We start from the raw sequence: 19,824 nt of genomic DNA, 5'->3' as shown, positions 1-19,824 counted from the left end.
GATTATTCATTCATTTTTTCACACGTTTATGTTTTGAGGCAGAGGATCCCTCCGACGCACTCTGTCCGGCTCATCAGACACTCAGCTGTCTGTGAGTTGAGCTGGACGAGCCGCGGTGTGTGGAACAGCGATCTGTTCTGATCTCTCTCCACTATCAGACTGGCATCACTCATTTCACCTATTAACTCTAATGTTGTTAGGTATTTATCTTCGTCTCTTATCTATTGTAGAGTTTATGAATGACTGTGTACAGTTGTCAGATCGCGGACCCCAAACAATGTTGTTGCCTAGCAACTTGCTCGAAAATATTTAATTTTCCTGTGCGGGTAGAATTAACCCAGTGCATTGTGGGGCGGTTGAGTAAGAAAAGTAACCTCTCGATACATACCCAAAATCTTCCCGGAAGTTAGCACTCATCCGGGAATTGTTGCATACCCAAACTCGCATACCCAACCGTCACATACTCAAATTGAAGTCAAAATGAGTATGAGTAGGACGTTAGTATGGCTTTCCGAACACAGCAAGTGTTTACCCTAACGTGACTAACGCAGGAGCTTAGCCATACTTTGAACAGTTTGACATGACCTGACATGATTAAAACCAGTGAAAACATTAGCTTCAAAGTTTGATTTCTACAGGAATAGCTTCCTAACCCTTGTCCTGTTAAAACCGAGGCATTGTTATACTGCAATGGGAAAGCTAAGTTAGTGTAATAGGGGCAAAAGCGGCATGCTACCGTGTAGCTACAGGGCGCCAACTGCTAAAAATAACACTCAGACGATTTAAAACCAGTGAAAACATTAGCTTCAAAGTTTGATTTCTACAGGAATAGCTTCCCATCCTTTGTCATGTTAAAAACGAGGCATTATTAGACTGCAATGGGACAGCTAAGTTAGTGTAATAGGAGCAAAAGCTGGATGCTACTCCCGAAGCTACATGCTACACTAGGCAAAAAAACGTCATCCAATCATGGACTATTGCACGGTGGAAGTTTCAGGTTACTAATGTGGGGGGAGGTTTTCAGAAAGGGGGAGGGTGAGAAAAGTAGAGAGTTTTTTTATTTGATACTTTGGCAGTCTAGGCACACCGTGGACCTATATTTATGTTAAAAACATTGAAAAAGTGCATTTAGCATAATATGAGACCTTTAAAGGTGCTCCGAAGAACTTTCAGTTTGTGTTAGTTCTTGAACCCCCTTTGGACAAAAGCGGTAGTGTTTTTACTACACCAGCTGTTGTTCCTGGGTGAGCATACCTATGACAAAGGCGTTACTAAAAACTATATAAAAATATAATTTATTTGCACTGATGGTCTTGTTTCTTGTAACATGTCATTTATGATCATCAGAGGAAAAATTACACTGTTTCAGAAATATTCCAAAGTTCCTCATAGCACCTTCAACATAAGTTTCCAGGGAGATATGGTCAAAGGGTACTCAACTGTGTTTTTTTATATCACAAGTGTAGAAAGGTGTCAAAAATCTGAATTTATTAGAAATACAAACTTCAATAAAAAACTACACATATCTGCTTAATACAAAGGCTGAGAATGATCACAGCCAAAACTTGAAAATAAAACCCAATGACCATAAAATGGTCAAAGAGTGCACAAGTATAGTAGGCTACTTGAGTAAATGTACTTAGTTACATACAACACCTGTAAGGATAAGAACGAATGCAGTGGTTCAATAATTGTCTACAGAACGTGTAAAACTATAGGCACGCATCTGTGTATATTGTGCCTCTTTCATCATTGCACCACTGACAGTTTAGTGGTAAACTATATTAAACAATTTTCATTCATTTTTGCACTGCTGCACTCATGAGTCGGTGAAGATATAGTAGGCCTATATCATTCACTGAATGATATAGGCCTACTTAAAAAAGAAATTACAGTAGTTTACATTGCTGACAAGTCCCCACCCCCAACTATGCTGGTGTCCCTCTCCCCCTTACTGGAATTGACGACCGCCCGCCCGGACAGAAATAGAGCATGCAAGCTCTCACATCAGTGCCAGCAAGCTCCCCTCGCATAACGGACCCTCAGTCATGTGAAAAAGTAATTCTAACAAATTGATTTAAGGTGAAAACTATGCAGTTGCAATGCAAACATAACATGAAAGGTGTGCTAGATACATAGTGTGTGTAGGCTACTTGTGTGCAGTAAAAAATAAATGCTAGAAGGTAGTGTGTAAAGTTGTTAAAAAGAGATGTTCCCCTGCCGCATACGTTTGAAATTGCTACATTCAAGCTCTCTGTCTCTGTCTCTGTCTCTCCCTCTCTCTGTCTCTCTGTGTGTGTCTCTCTCTCTCTCTCTCTCTCTCTCTCACACACACACACACACACACACACACACACACACACACACACACACACACACACACACACACACACACACACACACACACACACACACACACACACACACACACACACACACACACACACGAGTAAGAGAAGCAGCTGTGCGCCGCAGCCGTTGCGTCACAGAGGACAAGTAACGGTAAGGAGACGGCTTGAGTGTGCAGACGGACAGAGTGGGTGAGCGGGGACAGAGCTGAAGGCACTCTCACTACCGGCACACACACACTCTCAGAAGGTAAGCCGCTATCTGCAATTTTGGGACCCGTTCAATCCCTAGTCCAAACTGCGCCTGGAGAAGTTTGCTGTAGCCTACGGAACAACTAGTCAAGGAATCTGGATTGATATTTATCCGAAGGTTATTCTATAGTGTGTGTGAGCTATAGAAAAGGGTGTGGCTCCATAAAGACCCAGACCTTGGTTCTGACATTAAGCTAAACTGTGCATGCTATTTTGGGAGAGCCTCCCCTCACTCTGTCTTAAACAAACAGTACAGCATTTGGAAATGGATGGAGTTTAAGTCTAAATATTTCATTTCTATTGGATCTTATCTGAAGAAAATGTGCTGTAACTTTTCCACTGTGATCCTATGCCCAGAATTGTAGTCCTTTAGAGAGAATATAAGCAGACATAGTTTCTCTGAAGTAGCTACAGGCCACCATATGTTTCACTTCATGTCTGAATGGCTGCAATGCATACTGTATAGGTTAGAGTATGGCAGCATGGATAATGTGACTAAGTGGTTTTTCCTACTTTCGCCTAATGTAAATTCCGTCCACGAAGGAGTGAATGTGTAGACAAGTCTTATACAAGAGTTCCCCTGTTCTGTAGAATTTCCATAGATGGTGATCCACTTTTAATCAGCTGTCAGGCAAAACACTGAACAGGCCATCTTATTAGATCAACATGCATACTGTCTCTTTGCCATTTGAAGGGCACCTTTGCAATTCTGCTTATATCCATCCTTACATCAGCATTTCTCTCTGTGTCTCTCTCTCTCTCTTTCTCTCTGCTGCTCTCTCTTTCTCTTTCTCTTTCTTTCTCTCTCTCTCTCTCTCTGTCTCTCTCTCTCTTCAGGCCTGACACTATCGATTCCTGCACAGTGTTGACACAGAAGAAGACCAAATATACAAAATGGTAAGTAGACCCCAGGACCTATTTTTCCCCCCCCAACTTGTTTTATGCAGACAACAACACAGTGAATAGTTTGAGACTGCTGGGCAGATCTTGTGTCTTTGGAACATGGATGGTTTTTTGTGTACCATGAATGAGAGTGAGGTCATTTGTCTGCCACCTGCCAACATTGTTGAGTTGTTGTCTCCCATCTCAAAGGCAGCAGTGTAGGGTGTCATCGCTGCACATCTGAGGGCACACACACCTGACAGCATCTTTCCATAGGCAATAATAATAATAATTGTAGAATTATTTAAGGCGCTCTCTGGCAGATGTTCAACTTTATTGTCCGAGCAGGCAAGTCAATCAACCATCATTCTGGTCTAACTTGCCTTTTATTTTCCCCTGCAAGTTGTGGCTGTAAATCCAACAGTATCTATACAGTTATAGAGATACTTCAGTGGTGGGTCAATTCGTCGACCAATTTCCATTATTTATTTATTCATTGGTTGGTTTAGTTCAGGGACATTGCACACTAATCAACGTTCAAAATAAGTGAGCCAGAGTTAGCCTCAGAGGCTAGTTTTCATCTGTTGTCCCCCTGCCAGATATTTAAAAGGCAACCTAAAGTTACAGAAATAAAATGCATGTATAAACAAAGATTAAAAAAACAACATAGTCGACTCAGAAAATACAGTAACACATACAGCAGTAAGAATGAATTGACAGACAATGGCAAACAAACAATAAAATAAGCAGACAATAAAACACAGCATACATTAAACATTATAGGAAAGTGCACAAAACACCATCATCAACATTCACTCTGCAGATTTGACTGTAGAGGGTCTGTCTCTCTTGTATGTAGTTTAAAATTCCTTTACAATATAACAAATACACATGATTGTAATAGTAATGTCCCTTAAATGTTCATGGCAACAGAGGAAACAAGCAACACAGAGGGAGGAATAAGTAGAAGAATTGACTAATTACATTGAGGCAGGACACTGCAGGTGAATAGGGTAATATTTTTTACCAAATAATTAACTTTCCTAAAACTTTGCAAGTTGATTACTTACATTGAGAATGAGTATGGCAAGTTGAGTTGATGTAAGTACTGTAGAAGTTGAGATTTTCGGTTCCGAATATTGACAAAAGTCATGTTGAGATAGGCATTAAAGATGGTTGTATAGGAGAAATATACAGACACAAACAGACAAGGTTTACTTAGTAAATACACTTAATCTGGACCTTATATTTTTTTAATGAAATAAGACATGTTATTGGTGCGAAATAGCAACACATTTAAACAAATTGACCAGTGTTTGAAATAACAATGTTTTCGTCTGCAGTGTCTCGCCTTTAGTCCACACTAGGGCTTTTTCCGAATAAGGTCCATATGCATAGTAGGAAAGTTGGTTTAGTTTGTTTAAAAAGGGCCTGTTGCTAGGGGCTTGTATTTGTGGCCCTGGCTTGTTGCTGTGTGGGTGAAGCTCTCCAGCTGTCGTGAAGAGTGATGGTCTGGTCCCTGTAGTGGAGCAGTGTGTTACAGAGCATGTGTGCATGCATTGGCCCCTCAGCCCTGGGTGGAGACAGAGCACATTCTGGCAGCCTGCCTCAATGCAGCTGTAATCTATCTGGCAACAGCTACAGTTTGTGCTTTGAATTTGATTATTTCCCACAGTGGAACTAGCCTGTAAAATCAACGACTTCATAGGGACAGAATAATACAGCTATATCATGTTTGTGAAGGTGAGCAATATTTATTATTTTTTACCAAAATGTCCTTATGCAGAGGTTTGTATTTTAGTCTGCAACGCTCAGTGCAGTTTGTTTGCATGACAGACCCACTGCAAACAGAGCTACTTTATGCGCAACCTGACTCCCTCCCTGCTAGTGGGACACACTCACTGTCCCTGCATACACGCACGCACGCACGCACACACACACACACACACACACACACACACACACACACACACACACACACACACACACACACACACACACACACACACACACACACACACACACACACACACACACACACACACAGCAGTTTTGTTGCCTCTGATCTGCTGTGGGGGTGAGACAGGTGCTAGCAGTCAGCTGCTGTATTGGCAGACGTGTCTTCATCATGTCCCAGTATATCCGGTCATTGCCACTATTACACAGTTAACTGCCCACACCCTGCAGTCGAGTGTGGGTCAAGGCAGTGCACTGTTATGCAATGCAAAAACTCTCTTTCTCAACTTTATATGTGGCTGGGTAACTTGAGGGTAATCATAGCAATAGTTGAAAGGGTATAAACACTGAGTCTTTCATAGAACAAGTCTACACTCATGCTAGCTGGTCTGTGAAGCTGTGATTAGGAAGAGCAATGCTTTGTGCTAATGCTAACACTGAAATGTAATCATTTTCTTCAATGTGTTAGTGTGCTAATATTTGTTAATAAGCACTAAATACAAAGTACTGTTCAGACTAATGTGAATATCAATAGCTTTGCAGGTCATAAACTATTGGGGGAAAGAAAATCTGGCAATGGATGAAAGGTTAAGGACCACTTCATGGCGGTCAGAATATCACCAAGTCAGTATAGGCTTTAACCGCCGTTAAACAGGAACATTTGTAACAAATACTTACTCAAATCCATTCAACAGTTATGGAAATATTGCCATTGGCAGAAACTGAAAATTGGAAGGTGCGGAAGGTTCCTATTCTTTCTTAAAGGTGGAGTCAGCGGAATGGTTCTTTTAGCTAACTTCCTGTCAGTTATTGCAGTTAGCAGTCCCCTCCCTCGTCCCTACGTCACCACATTAATGCACTGCGGTCTTCAAGCAGCAAGTTATCTAGCATCATCTCAGATCCATAAGTGTGATAAAACATGATAAAAACCATCAAAACAGACATTGGGAAGGATTTTTACCTGCTCCGCCATTGTAGGCGCATACACATTCACCCATCTGTTGCTCTGGTGTGCACCGGCACTGAGACCATGAGTGTATATAGTATATATCAGTGAGACGAGTGACGATTTGTAGCATTCTCTGTTCTGATTGGATAAACATTTACGGGATACTACAATAAGTTTATTTGCCGATTACATGCAAAGCAGCTGACTGAGAGATCGGCTTTATGAAACGCGCACATTATGTAAGTGATCACTGTATGAATAAAGAGCGATTTTACACTTATATTAACATAAATAAACCGCTTACTTCACCTTTAAGCTAAAAAAAAACACTGTTAGGGCTCATTCCCCTAAAACAAACTTTACAGTAGTGTTTCAGATATACTCATGTGTTAACCGTACAGGTGGGATAACCTCTTCATTTATAACTTACAGTATGTGCAAAAAACAAGTTAGATTTCCACATGTTGTGGGTCAGTTGATCAAGACTTCTTCTTAGACATCACTTTGTTCTTAAATCCTTACAATTTAAAAAAAATGCCTTAAAATATTTTCCTTACAGGTGTTCAGAGGCACAATAACAGATGCTCCGGACTTTGATCCCACCGCCGATGCTGAGACCCTTTACAATGCCATGAAAGGCATGGGTGAGTGCATCACTCCTCTGGGATTTTTTGCTATGGAGGTAAAAATGTCATCAGAGGCTATACTGTCACTGAAAAATGCTCTCACAGCGGTTGTGTGTCAGGGACAGGGACACAGCCAGAGATCAGCTTCTGTGACTGAGATGAAGGTTGTTAATTTTTTTGTTGCATTGTGCTCCTCAGGCAGTGATAAAGAAGCCATATTGGACCTAGTCACATCAAGAAGCAATGCACAGAGGCAGGAGATCATTTCAGCATACAAATGCAGCTTTGGAAAGGTAACAACAACATAACATCATAATTAAAATAAGGAAAAAGTTAAAGGTGGTGTCAGCTATTCTGGAGAAGGTTTATTGTCAAAATAACTTCTGTCGAAATCAGTGAATAATATCTTCTCATGATCCGCTGACTGTCTGTACTTTGTGCAAAATAAAATCCAGTGTTAACAAACAGCCTAGGCTCTGTAATTTGGCATGTTGCTAGCTACGGTGGGCCCGCTTTGTTTACATACCCCTTCTCTACATACCAGTTTACAGAGCCTAGGCTGTGTATTTACACCAGATATGTTTTTTTTTCATCGGATACACAGTACGGACAGGTAGCATTTTGTGCGGAGATATTCACTGATTTTGAAAAATAGTGACAACAAGCATTCTCCAATCCCTGACTCCACCTTTAATGTAGAAACCCTTTTTTCTTCAGAGTTTAACATCACACAGTAACCTACCACAGGGCTGCACAGTCGTTCCATGATGTTTGTTGTTGTTTTTGACAGGACCTGATTGAGGATCTGAAATATGAGCTGACGGGCAAATTCGAGCGTCTCATCGTCAGTCTGATGAGAACCCCAGCCTACCACGATGCCAAAGAAGTCAAGGACGCAGTCAAAGTAAGGACACTTCATAGCACACTTCTTTATTATACTGCGGCCACTTCTCACAAAGCCTGAAGCTGTTTCAATCCTAACTCTATGCTCTTTCTCAAGGGAGCCGGAACAAACGAGAGATGCCTCATTGAAATCATGGCATCCAGAAACAACGCACAGATGCAGGAGTTGACTGCAGCATACAAGGATGGTAAGGCACGTTAATAAAGATGTCAATAAAGCTATAATGCGTGACTTTGTCATATTAATGAATGGCGGTTACATTCAAGCCACAAAGTTGATTAAGCCTATCAGCACAAAATTCTGTCTGTATTTCTCAGTATGGCAGCGTTTACTGGTGTCGACATTCAAATCAACATACAGTGATCACATGTTCAGCATCTCTCATAGTTTTTCTGTTGATATCTTGTGTCTCCAGCCTACGGCATTGACATTGAGGAGTCCATTATCGCGGACACTTCAGGCCACTTTAAGAAGATGCTGATTGTTTTGATTCAGGTCAGTTCAATGAGGAGCAGACAGTGTCACTAGCATGGTATCCATTCAAACATACAGTGACTGTTGTTAGCCACCGTAGCTTTAGCCACAGTCTGATGGTGACTGAAGTGTTGCTGTGGTTTGATGGTTGCAGGGCACCAGAGACGAGTCAGGTGTGGTGGACGCAGACCTGGTAGAGCAGGATGCACAGGTGAGACATGTATTACTAGTGGAGAAGTGCAACATGCCTGGGGTTATTGATACAATATGGCATTCATTTTTTTTTAAAGTTAAGGAATATTTAAAGTCTTAACTTTTTTTCTTTTGTTTGTCATTTTATACACGTTTATAACGTTTGAAAAAAAAAATTCTCATAAAGTAACATACCGTGTAGGTGACAATAGAGTGGACATATTTCAATTTCCACTTTGATTGTGCCTATGTGATCCAAGGCATTGTTGAAACAAATAAAAATGTATATCCACGTGACATCAGCCATGCCATTTCTGTAAGGCTCTACTTTAGACACAGTGGTGCTTTGAGCTAACTGCTAAAACCACAGATGCTACCATGCTCAAGATGACAATGCAAACTTGCTGTTTAGCAAGGTCTGATGTTTACTGTGTTCACCAGTTTATAATGTGTTGACATTTGCACTGAACCCAAAATACAGCAAAACCAATGATCGGAATATCATTAGTTTTGCAGGACAGATAGGCTAGTGTTATTATGCTAAATGAAAAGTCTTTAAGGGATTTCAAAAGTCAGTAGACTTTATTATCTGGGGACCATGAGTGCCTTTACAAAATGTGTCTAATGCAATCCGACAACCAACAACACGTGACAATATTACACACATGGTTATAATAGTTATTTCCCTGACATCTACTAGTTAAGGTATAGATACAATGTAATAACGGACATATGATGCATTTTATTTTTGTGCTGTCCCGTGCTTCCTTATTTGGGCATAGGATCTGTTTGCAGCAGGAGAGGAGCAGTGGGGGACAGACGAGGCCAAATTCATCATGATCCTGGGAAACCGCAGTGTGACCCACCTCCGCATGGGTGAGAACAGCTTTCGGCTAACGCTAACACCACAGTGAGGCCTCCACACAGGCCAGGGGTCAGGTCACTGCAGAACACAACAATGCAGGTTCTCTAACAGAAGGAGAGCTGTTATATGCTAGAAGCTAAAAGGCCTCGTGTACCTACCAAGCCATGCTAGAAATATCTCTTGAGCTACTTTGTGTGAAGGAAGTTCTGTTAAGGTTGGAGGTCAACTCAGGTGGAAGAATATTTCAGGAGACTTGGATGAATTATGAAGCAATATGTATTACAGACCTGGCCAAGGAGAACCGGACTGCAACTCTCGTGACTTGCACTTCAATTCTGACAAACTCATGCTTAGAGCTGTGTCTTAACCTCGCGCTATCTCTACCACCTCCCCGGCTCGGGCACCAAGCGTACCAATGTTTTGGTTCAGAGCTGAACACGGTGAACCATAACATTCTGGAGTAGAAGGAGATGAGACTTTATCTATACAACTGACCTAAGTGTCTCCTAACAGGCTCCAAGGCTGACCTAGAGTCTGTGAGACAGGCACACAAGATAGGCGTATATGAACTATTAATCTTTACCATTAATATTACAACTAAAAACCCAAAATTCCCTCACACTTTGACCTGACGATGGGGCAAGGTGCAAAACCAGGGGACCAGCAAAGGAAACGGAAATTCGTCATTAAGGAAGTTTGTCCTCAGCAGAACATTGACATACATGTACATGTTAGGATCATGGTAAATACATATGATCATGTTAAGATACATTTACCTAACTTGTTCCTCTGTACGTCCAGTTTTCGATGCATACGAGAAGATTGCAGAGATGTCCATAGAGGACAGCATAAAGAACGAGCTGTCTGGGGACTTTGAGAGGCTGATGCTGGCTGTTGGTAAGAAGAAACACACTGAAATGAATAGCGCACCATTGCGTTCGCGGGGGAGTTTAAAGTTATTAGCTTAACACAAAGCTGTCATATTGTTTTTCTCCTCACAGTCCAGTGCATAAGGAGCGTCCCCATGTTCTTTGCCAAGCGTCTTTACAAGTCAATGAAGGTAAATACACTCTAAAGTCAAAAAAATAAGCCGTTCAGTCTGGTATCATATTATTTTTAGACACATTATCATCTTAGCCACAAACACATTATGACACAGTTGTTTTTTCCAAGCACTCGTCAACTTTTAAGATGTTTGTCTATTTTTGGTGTAACAACATGTCTTCTTGTTCATACTAGTATAAATAAAAGGTCAAAATGTACTTTGAGATGTGCGGATTATGATATCTATAATTTTAAATTTCCTTTACCCTGCTATTCCCCTGCCGTGTCTGTCGCCTTAAACTTGATTAGGTCTAAGGTTCCTTTAATATCTGGACCCTGAACACTTGTCCCCTCCTTTCTTCCCAGGGTCTGGGTACAGCCGACAACACCCTGATCAGGATCATGATTTCACGCTCTGAATTAGACATCCTGGACATCAGAGAGTGTTTCCGTTTAGGATATGAGAAGTCGCTTTACAACATGATTAAGGTTAGTTTAGCACCAGTGACATTTTTAAATTGTACGGACAATATCACATTAAATGATATAGCTTCAGGAAGTGGTTCACCTATATAACCCGACCCTTTGCCTCTGTGTTCAGGATGACACATCAGGGGATTACAAGAGGACTCTGCTCAACCTGTGTGGAGGAGATGACGAGTAAGTGACAGAGAAAATGGCTGCAATCGTCAGCAGTGACCACATGGGGGCGATAGAGCCCAGACCTTCCAGGAATGATTATTTTCTGAAATGGCCAAAAAAATGTGTTAATTGACTTCCATGTTCTCATTGTAACAGTTTAGTATCATTATGAAAAGTACTTGGAGAGTTTGTCCGAAAGCAAAGCAACATTGTTTCAGGTTTATTTTTAATCATCGTTTCCAAGTTACCTAGAAAGGCTTTTTGGCCTCTCTGCTGAGTGTGCTGTCTTGTGTCAAACTGATCGTTACAGCTTAGCCGGAGAGTTCTTCCCTGAAGCCGCTCAGCTAGCCTACAAGATGTGGGAATTAAGTGCCATGACCAAAGTGCAGGTTTGGTGGATCCCATCTGCTTCCCTCCTTAGATGTGTCATTGCATGTTGTTTTGGCTTGGCGGTGGCATGCATCCTAATGACCTGCTCTGCCCCCTGCAAATGACCTGCTTTGACCTTGTGCTGATAACAAGACTGTCGATGGATGCACAGTGGAGCGCTTTGTGTCACTTTTGGATAGGATCAGAACGCTAGTTGACTCAAATACAAATATCATTTTTGTTTGTAACGCATTCTCCGAGAAAAAAAAACCATGCGATCGCTTCGCCTTGACCCACGAGTGAATGTCAAAAAGATCTCAGCATTTTTTGGTCGACAAAAGCTCCCCCTCACTGACGCTCCATAGAAAGTGAATTGTGTTTTTTCAGCCCACGAACCTTTTTCATTGTTGGGTGGTGGTGTCATGGCCTCAACAGGGCCTCACGCTCCCCCCTGCAATGTTAAGAGATTACTATCAGACATCTCTGTATGCTGTTTGTTCAGAATTATGATATCTCTGGAATAATTGAACACAACAGACAAACTGTTTTCTCTCCCGAGCTCTGCATGTGAAGTGCTTACACATTTGGTCTATTTATTTCTGCTTGGTTAACTATGTATTTAAAGCCCAATTGGAAACCTGCTCTAAACTAGTTAAAAACAGAAACATATATGATATCAAAGTTGGGTGTCTCAATAAACTTTTACAAAAAATCTGATTGAAAATAAATAATATAAAACTTTGTAAAAAAAACAAAAAACTTTTCTACTGTCTAGATCGTTGACAGGACTGTGTGGGCGTGGCCTTATCGAACGGTCTCCAGGGCAACAGTCATTATGTTTCTAAAAAGCTCGGGCAGAGAACTGTCGTGATTGGTTCAAAACGACCCAATGCATAGCCCACCTCGTCTAAAACGAAATTCTGTAAAGTCTATCAAACTTAAATGACAATATTTTTTTAGTTTGGATTTATAAATATGCCTAACTCTTTTCAGATGCTTACTGTCATGCAACTAACTCCACAAATGACAAAGTAAGAAGGATTTGGGTTAACATATGGTCTTTAATGAAGTAAATCTGTTTAATTTTGCTGCTCCACATTATGCATTAGAGTGTATTGTTATCACTGAATATCTCACCGCTAACCGTGTCATTCTCCTTTAGCTGAGGCCAACCATCCGCCCTGCGTCCAGCTATGACCCTTCTGCTGATGCTCAGGCTCTGAGGAAAGCTATGAAGGGATTCGGTAAGCAAAAACACTGAGAAAATGAAGCACATTTAACACTGCTGTCGGTTTGCAAAAAAAAATAAAAAATCAAGTTTGACAAATGTTACTGCCTGTCGCCACCTACAGGGACGGATGAAGATGCAATCATTGATATCATTGCAAACAGAAGCAACGCTCAAAGGCAGGAGATCAGACAGGCCTTCAAGTCCCTCCTTGGAAGGGTGAGAGAAATGATTTACTGAAAATGTTTTAAACTAAAAACAAGGACTCAAATTGGAACATTTATTGAGTTGTATTACACATATATAACTGTGTTTTTCTTTGTCCATCCTCAGGATCTGATGAAGGACCTAAAGTCTGAATTGTCCAAAAACTTAGAGAGGCTGATCATCGCGCTCATGTTGACTCCCGCAGAGTTTGATGCCAAAATGATGAGGAAGGCAATGGAGGTACAGATGAACCCATTTACATAATGTTATCTCTTGGTTTGATAGGCGACAGGCTTTCATAAGCTGACATGGTAGAGTTACAGTATATGTGTTGCGGGCCCAGGAGTAAAAACATTCTATACTTATATATACTAATATATATATATATATAGTGTGTGTGTGTGTGTGTGTGTATATATCATTTATATCATTTCTATACTTCCACACTTATTTGTAGGCCTACACAGTGATCAATTAGGTCTGTACAAAATACAAATGGAGATTCTAAAAATAGCACAATTGTGTCATGTGTGGAGAACTTCCTTTCTGTGCTTAAAACAACTCTCCATTTGGTCAGGGGGCTGGGACTGATGAACACGCTCTGATTGAGATCATGGTTACCAGGAGCAACGAGGAGATCCATGCCATGAACGCTGCCTATCAGGACGGTGAGTTTAAGACCAACAGACCTCTTCTTAGTGCCCTCTGTAGTGCCCTGTGTACATAGTGCTCTGTGTAAGTGCTCTGTGTAGTGCCCTGTGTTTACTGTAGAAGGCCTTTGACATGTGATGCATCATGTACCCCGACTCTACAGCCTATAAGAAGTCTCTGGAGGACGCCATTCAGTCAGACACATCAGGCCTCTTCTGCCGCATCCTTGTGTCTCTGGTGCAGGTAACGCTTCCAAGATCCAACATTTAAGATGGTTTATTTGTCATATGCACAACAATTACAGCAGTAATGACATTCTTAAGACCCAGGCTCCTCTCAACAATGCAATATATAGAAGAAAAAACACAAGTGAAGAGAGCAACAATTGAGACACAAAATAAACACAAATGTAGTGCGAAGACACAGTGCAGGTAAAAAGCGTAGCGATAAGGTGCACCGTATAAATATAATGTAGAATGCAAAATGTAAATGTTTTCATTTAACCTTTAATTTTACTGGAGAGACCAATTGAGGGGTGACAATCATTTACAATGAGTCACAATTAAGTTAAATTAAATGTAGACTGAATAGAATACTCTACATGGTATTAAAAATTGCAACTGCAGTGAAATAGGATACTGTACATGTTATATAAAAATGTTGAATATACACTGTGTGCACAATTATTAGGCGAGTTGTATTTTTGAGGATTAATTTTATTATTGAACAACTACAGTGCTCTCGGTCAATCCAAAATGTTAATGAACCTAAACCTGAATGTTTACGAAAGTAAAAGTGAGGTTTTGTCTTTCTTACGAGAATATATATATATATATGTGCACAATTATTAGGCAACTATTAGTGTGCAGAATTATTATGCAGCTAAATAAAAAAAAACGATAATTTTCCCATCTCACCTGTTTATTTTCATCTGTTAAAGTGAGAATAATAAAACAACTCAAAATTTGCAAATAAAAATTTCCGACATTTTTTGCAAAGTGGCATAGTGATGAGCTCAGTAGCACAGGAGTTCACGTTTATCATCCTGAGAACTAGCACTGTGTTTGATTTCCACGCCCACTCACTGGTTTGCAGCCTGTCTGCTGACAGATCAAAAAAGGACCATTTAATCATACACCCAGTTTCTCTTTCGCAATGTATTACAGTACATATCAAAGAAAGAACAAAATGTTCCACAAAGCGATATCTCAGCACTAATAATTTAAGGCATGACGCTGCAAGTGAATAGTCTAACATTTTTTAACTTATAAATATCATCGTTAAACTTTGCCAGATGATTGCGTACACTAAAACAATTATGTTGTGTATTAAAAAAAAATCTGAATTATTTTGAATAAACAAGCACATTTTGCAATATTAAACTAATTATGTGTACATTTGCATCTCTTTGAAAAACTAAAATCTAGATTTTGGATACAGCCCTTTTTTTAATAAACAAAATATATGTACAGGTCTTAAAAAGGCATTTTCGTCTTGTTTTTACGAATAAAATGTATCATAAATCAGACTATTAACAGCATATGAACACCTCCTTTTGTTACACCCTTCAGAATAGTGCTGAGAATGAATATGAAAAGTTTAGATGATGTAAGTGCTTAAGAAGTTGAGACTTTTGCTTCAGAGTATTGAAATAACTAATGTTGAGATAATGGCCGTTAAAAGATGGTTGTATACAGTAGGATAAATACACAGACACAAACAGACAAGGTTTAGTCACATAAACACCTAAAAAATACATTATGGACCTTTTTTTATTTTATACTACTATGAAAGAGGACATGTTATGGAAGCAAAATAGAAGAAACATCTCAAAATGGAACCAGCGCTTGAAATAAACAATGTTTTTTGCCTGCAGTGTCTCAGCTTAAAATGTAACCGTCTTTTGCTCTGTTCAGGGTGCCAGAGAGGAGGGCCCTGGCGATGAAGAGAGAGCTAATACAGATGCCCAGGTGATTGACTGTGTGACTGACTGTGTGCTGTTCTATTTACACTGTGTCACAGACGGAAATGGAAGAAGAAGAATGAGCTTTTGAACCGTTTTTTTTTTTTTGCTTCTTCTTCTCAGGAACTTGCCGACGCATGCAACGCAGAGTCCGATGACATGGAGATGAAGTTCATGAGTATTCTGTGCACCAGGAGTTTCCCCCATCTGAGGCAAGGTAAAAGGTCAAGAGGCAAATAGAGCAACGTGGCAAAATTCACTGCAAACCCAAAATGTCTCCATTTAAAGGTACAGTGTGGGGGAATGTATTGGCATTTGTTTTCCTTCAGAACAGACTTGGTAGAATTGGGATATAATATAATATGATATATAATATTTATTTATTTTTATTTATTATTATTCTTCCGGACAATTACACATAATACATAATTTTCTCATTGCATATTCATACATATTACTTTGTGTTATCGTCCGAAGGGAAGCAGGAGAAGCCAAAGGCTTATCGGGTCCCGCCCCCACTGCCATAAGATTCAGATACACAGATACACAGCTACTACAGTTAGAACATTTTTTTTTCTTTTTTTTTAAGAAGATTCATTCTAATACACAGATCATTTTAGGTCTCTATTTTCCTCTCTGCCTGTGACAATGCAGATATGGCCTTGTCCATTTCTTCTCTAGTAGTCTAAACACATCTGCAAAAGTATTCAATATATAAGGAAATATAATGTTCATAAGTATGTTATAATTATAATATAACATGGCTTGAGAATATATACGCCTTTGTCTATTGTATTACATTAGAATGAGCCTTTAATATCTACATGGGAGAGGCGTGCGCCGCCATGTTGCACCGCCATGTTGCACTGCCATGTACAGTAGCACAGAACGGATAAACTTAACAGTCGTACAAGTTTGATAAATAGTGGGCTTCCTGGGGAAATGAAAGTACAATATAATTAATAACATAATACATTGATATTGCGGAAAGTCTTGAGGCAGTGGTGGATGATACCATCAAAATGGAGTGTTGCAATCTAAAAACTCACCACTAGATGCCACTAAATATTCCAATATTCCACACTGTACCCTTATGTAAACAGGATGGCTATGGATCCATACTCACACTCCCTGTTATTTACAGTATTTAAGGAGTTTGTCAGATTCTCCAACAAGGACATCGAACAGATTATCAAGAAGGAGATGTCGGGAGATGTCAAAAACGCCTTTTACGCCATAGGTAAAAAAATAACTCTCTTTGACTTCTAATCTCAGAATATTTCCCTTTTTTGAGTGTGTGACGGTGCTAAACAACATCTGGTGTGTGACTCCCCCTTTTGCCTTTTCTCTTGCCCTCTCTTTGCAGTTCGCAGTGTAAAGAACAAGCCCTCCTACTTTGCAGACCGTTTGTACAAAGCCATGAAGGTATTTTTATTCATTCAGTGCTTTAAATATGGAATGTGCTGCACGTTTTTTTTTGCTGTTGTATAATTCTAGCTGTAGGCCTGAAGCAGAGTCATAGCAGGTTATAAATTCATATTTTGGGCCATATAATATACAGTATTTAGGTTGTGTGTGTGTGTATTTCCTCTCAGACAGTATTAGCTTCAGAATTAAAGCAAGTATCCATTGATCTGTTGGTTTCAGGGCCTTGGTACAGACGACAGAGCGCTGATCCGCATCATGGTGTCCCGTAGCGAGGTCGACCTTTTCAACATTCGTAAAGAGTTCAAGGACGCGCAAGACGCCTCCCTCCATGAATTCATCCAGGTAGAAACCATGATCGTAAGTCGCCAGCTTTGTTTACTAACCGTATGGCATGGTTTGTTTTGTGTTCTCACATTGTCTGTGTGTGTCTCTGTGATGGGAGTTTTGTCTCATGTCCTTTGTCTCCACTCTGTGTGTGTGTGTGTGTTGCATTTCCTTCTTCTGCTTCTGCGGTGGGGTGGTGGGGTATACGGCAATCTATAGCTTCATGCGGTTTGACTATAGGCCCGTCTGTGGCAACAGCCCAGCTGTTTTAGGAATTTCCCCTTTTGCATGCTCAACTTCCTCTCAATACACGTGTGTGATTGGCCGACAGCCACAGAGACAGGAAGTTACCCTGAAGCGGTTCTATAATAACTTAGAGATCGAAATCGACCGTGACACCAATACAAACAAGCAAGTAGGGTGCCCTGGATTGGCTTTTGCTAGAAAAAATTATCAGGTTATGCAACAGTAAGGATTGCAATATATTGTTAATTCTCAAGTGTGTATGTACAGTCATTTTTTGGAGTTGCATCATATATTTAAAGGTTGTCAAATTCAGTTGCAAAATAGATTTTAGAATTACATCGTTGGAAACTTAATTTACAGAAAAATTAGTCATTGACGTCCAAGAGCAAAAGGGGGTATTTAAAGGTGCCACGAGGAACTTTCCGTTTGTTATAATTCTTGCTCCACCTTTGGACAAAAAGCTGTAATGTTTTTACTACGCCAGCTGTGGTTCCTGGGTGAGCGTACCCACTACAAAGGCATTATTAAAAAATATTTATGCTCAAGCTGCTGCCCCCGCGACCCGATTTCGGATAAGCGGTTGAAGATGATGATGATATAAAAATAGCATTTTTTGCACTGATGGTCTTGCTTGTTTTTACATGTAATGTATGATCATCGAAAGAAAAATTAGACTTTAACGAAAAGATCATGTCTGTAAACGAAATCCACTTAGCAGCATCTCTAAAAAAGCTACCTGGTAAGAGCCAGGCTGTTTCCCCCTATCTTGCAGCCTTTGTGCTATAAGCTAGGCTAACCAGCTGCTGTGTATAGCGTTCGTATGCACAGACAGCAGATGCTGTGCATGGAAAAGCGTATACGAGCGTAATTCCTAAAAGGAGGAAACTACAATCTCAATATAATTGTGATGATGATCTCAAACATAGAAATATACAGCTGATATAAAGGGGGGGTTATTACATTTTTGACTTCACTTTTGTAATTTAGTCGATATAATGACTAAAATCCCCATGACTCTCGTTCATACGACATCAGTGAAGTGTGTGGCCATTGTGTGTGAGAGAGAAGAGTGAGAAGTGAAGCCTGCTTTTTCTAGTTTCAGCCGAGCGTTGTCCACATGTCAGTACACACACAACACATGATGGAGAGAGTATTTTCGGTTAACTTTTGAACTTTTTCCCGTCATTGTTCAGGGTGATACCTCAGGAGACTACCGTAAAACCCTGCTGCTTCTGTGTGGAGGGGAAGATTAAAAATCACCCCTCCCCCTCCCCTCCCCAACGTACCCAAAAACCTCAGTGGAAAGAAACCATGAGCCAAAAAACCAAGTGTCCTACCACTATTGTCCCAAGCCTTCCAAGCCAGTCTCCAGCTCTCAAAGTCTGATCGCCCTGTCAGAAGGATGTCTGTCTGTCTTCTTTTTTTTTTTTTTTTTTTTTTTTTTTACAGTCATATGTAACATGAAGATGTTCACGTTTAGTGTGCAAAGGTTCATTCATGTGTTCTTGAAAATGAGCGAGTCGCACAGTGCCTTCAGCTTGCAGGCCATAAAATGATTACTGTGATTTTAAGCTGTCATAAAAGATGTGAGTAAAATGATTAAAACAAACAATTCAAATATGTTGTCTTTTCTCTTTCTTCTTTAAGTGTTGGAAAGCATGTTAAATATATCATTCAATTGAATGTATGAATTTATGAGGGATTGATTGAGAATTATTATTATTATTTTTTTTTTACGTGTCATGCCACTAAGGGCCGCATCCCATACGGAATTATATGAGACCAATACAAATTTAAGTCCAGTCCAATACCCAAAAACTAGTATTTTGCTAAAGGAATATAAAGAGTATATTGCAGTAGTTATAATATGACTATGTATCTTGTCAATTGTCTAACAGCTAGAGCTAAACATTACATTCATAAATAAATATAAATATTACCAGTAAAACACCCAACAGGAAAAAATTATATAAACAACGCCATTTTTCTTTTAGCTGCTTCTTCTTCTATAAAGTCTGCAAATGTAAAGGTTGTATGTTCAAAACAACATAGTAACAGACCTGTATCTGTAGCCTCCTCTCTTTTACCTCAACTCTGTTGAATAATCGCAATCTTGAATCATGATAATATGGGCAATACCAAGCAAAATGAACTCTATTTTATAATTCTTTGAGATCATATGAATAAGAAAGTATCTCTTGTCTTCCTCACTAGCACCTGAACCAACACCCAGTTTTATATTTGGATGAATATCAGTGTTTACGTGGCTGTACT

The 19,824-nt window shown here is 39.9% G+C and overlaps 1 protein-coding gene across 2 annotated transcripts; it reads left to right on the top strand.

Moving 5' to 3' along the window:
- Positions 1-2,543: 2,543 nt before the first annotated feature.
- Positions 2,544-19,070, top strand: anxa6 (annexin A6). Of its 2 annotated transcripts, none has more exons than XM_080034961.1 (25): positions 2,544-2,598; positions 3,438-3,497; positions 6,947-7,031; positions 7,212-7,306; positions 7,804-7,917; positions 8,014-8,104; positions 8,333-8,412; positions 8,546-8,602; positions 9,366-9,459; positions 10,250-10,345; positions 10,450-10,508; positions 10,859-10,981; positions 11,094-11,152; positions 11,445-11,523; positions 12,666-12,747; positions 12,856-12,950; positions 13,065-13,178; positions 13,516-13,606; positions 13,753-13,832; positions 15,506-15,559; positions 15,676-15,769; positions 16,697-16,792; positions 16,919-16,977; positions 17,200-17,322; positions 18,744-19,070. In XM_080034961.1, the coding sequence occupies exons 2-25, from the start codon at positions 3,495-3,497 to the stop codon at positions 18,801-18,803; spliced, it is 1,983 nt and encodes a 660-aa protein (XP_079891087.1). In that variant the 5' UTR covers positions 2,544-2,598; positions 3,438-3,494; the 3' UTR covers positions 18,804-19,070. The 2 variants fall into 2 exon arrangements, with proteins under 2 accessions (XP_079891087.1, XP_079891086.1); XM_080034960.1 differs by having other exon boundaries at positions 17,200-17,337.
- The last annotated feature ends 754 nt before the right edge of the window (positions 19,071-19,824 follow it).

This window comes from Ammodytes marinus (assembly GCF_949987685.1).
Source record: "Ammodytes marinus genome assembly, chromosome: 10".
Lineage (NCBI taxonomy): Eukaryota > Metazoa > Chordata > Actinopteri > Uranoscopiformes > Ammodytidae > Ammodytes > Ammodytes marinus.
The sequence above is the reverse complement of the archived record's forward strand: the minus strand, read 5'-3'. Positions and strand labels throughout refer to the sequence as shown.

Coding starts and splice junctions, on each gene's coding strand:
- anxa6 (XM_080034960.1), top strand. Junction 10,346..10,449: donor GAGGCTGATGCTGGCTGTTG/GTAAGAAGAAAC, acceptor TTCTCCTCACAG/TCCAGTGCATAAGGAGCGTC. Junction 13,179..13,515: donor TGATGAGGAAGGCAATGGAG/GTACAGATGAAC, acceptor CCATTTGGTCAG/GGGGCTGGGACTGATGAACA.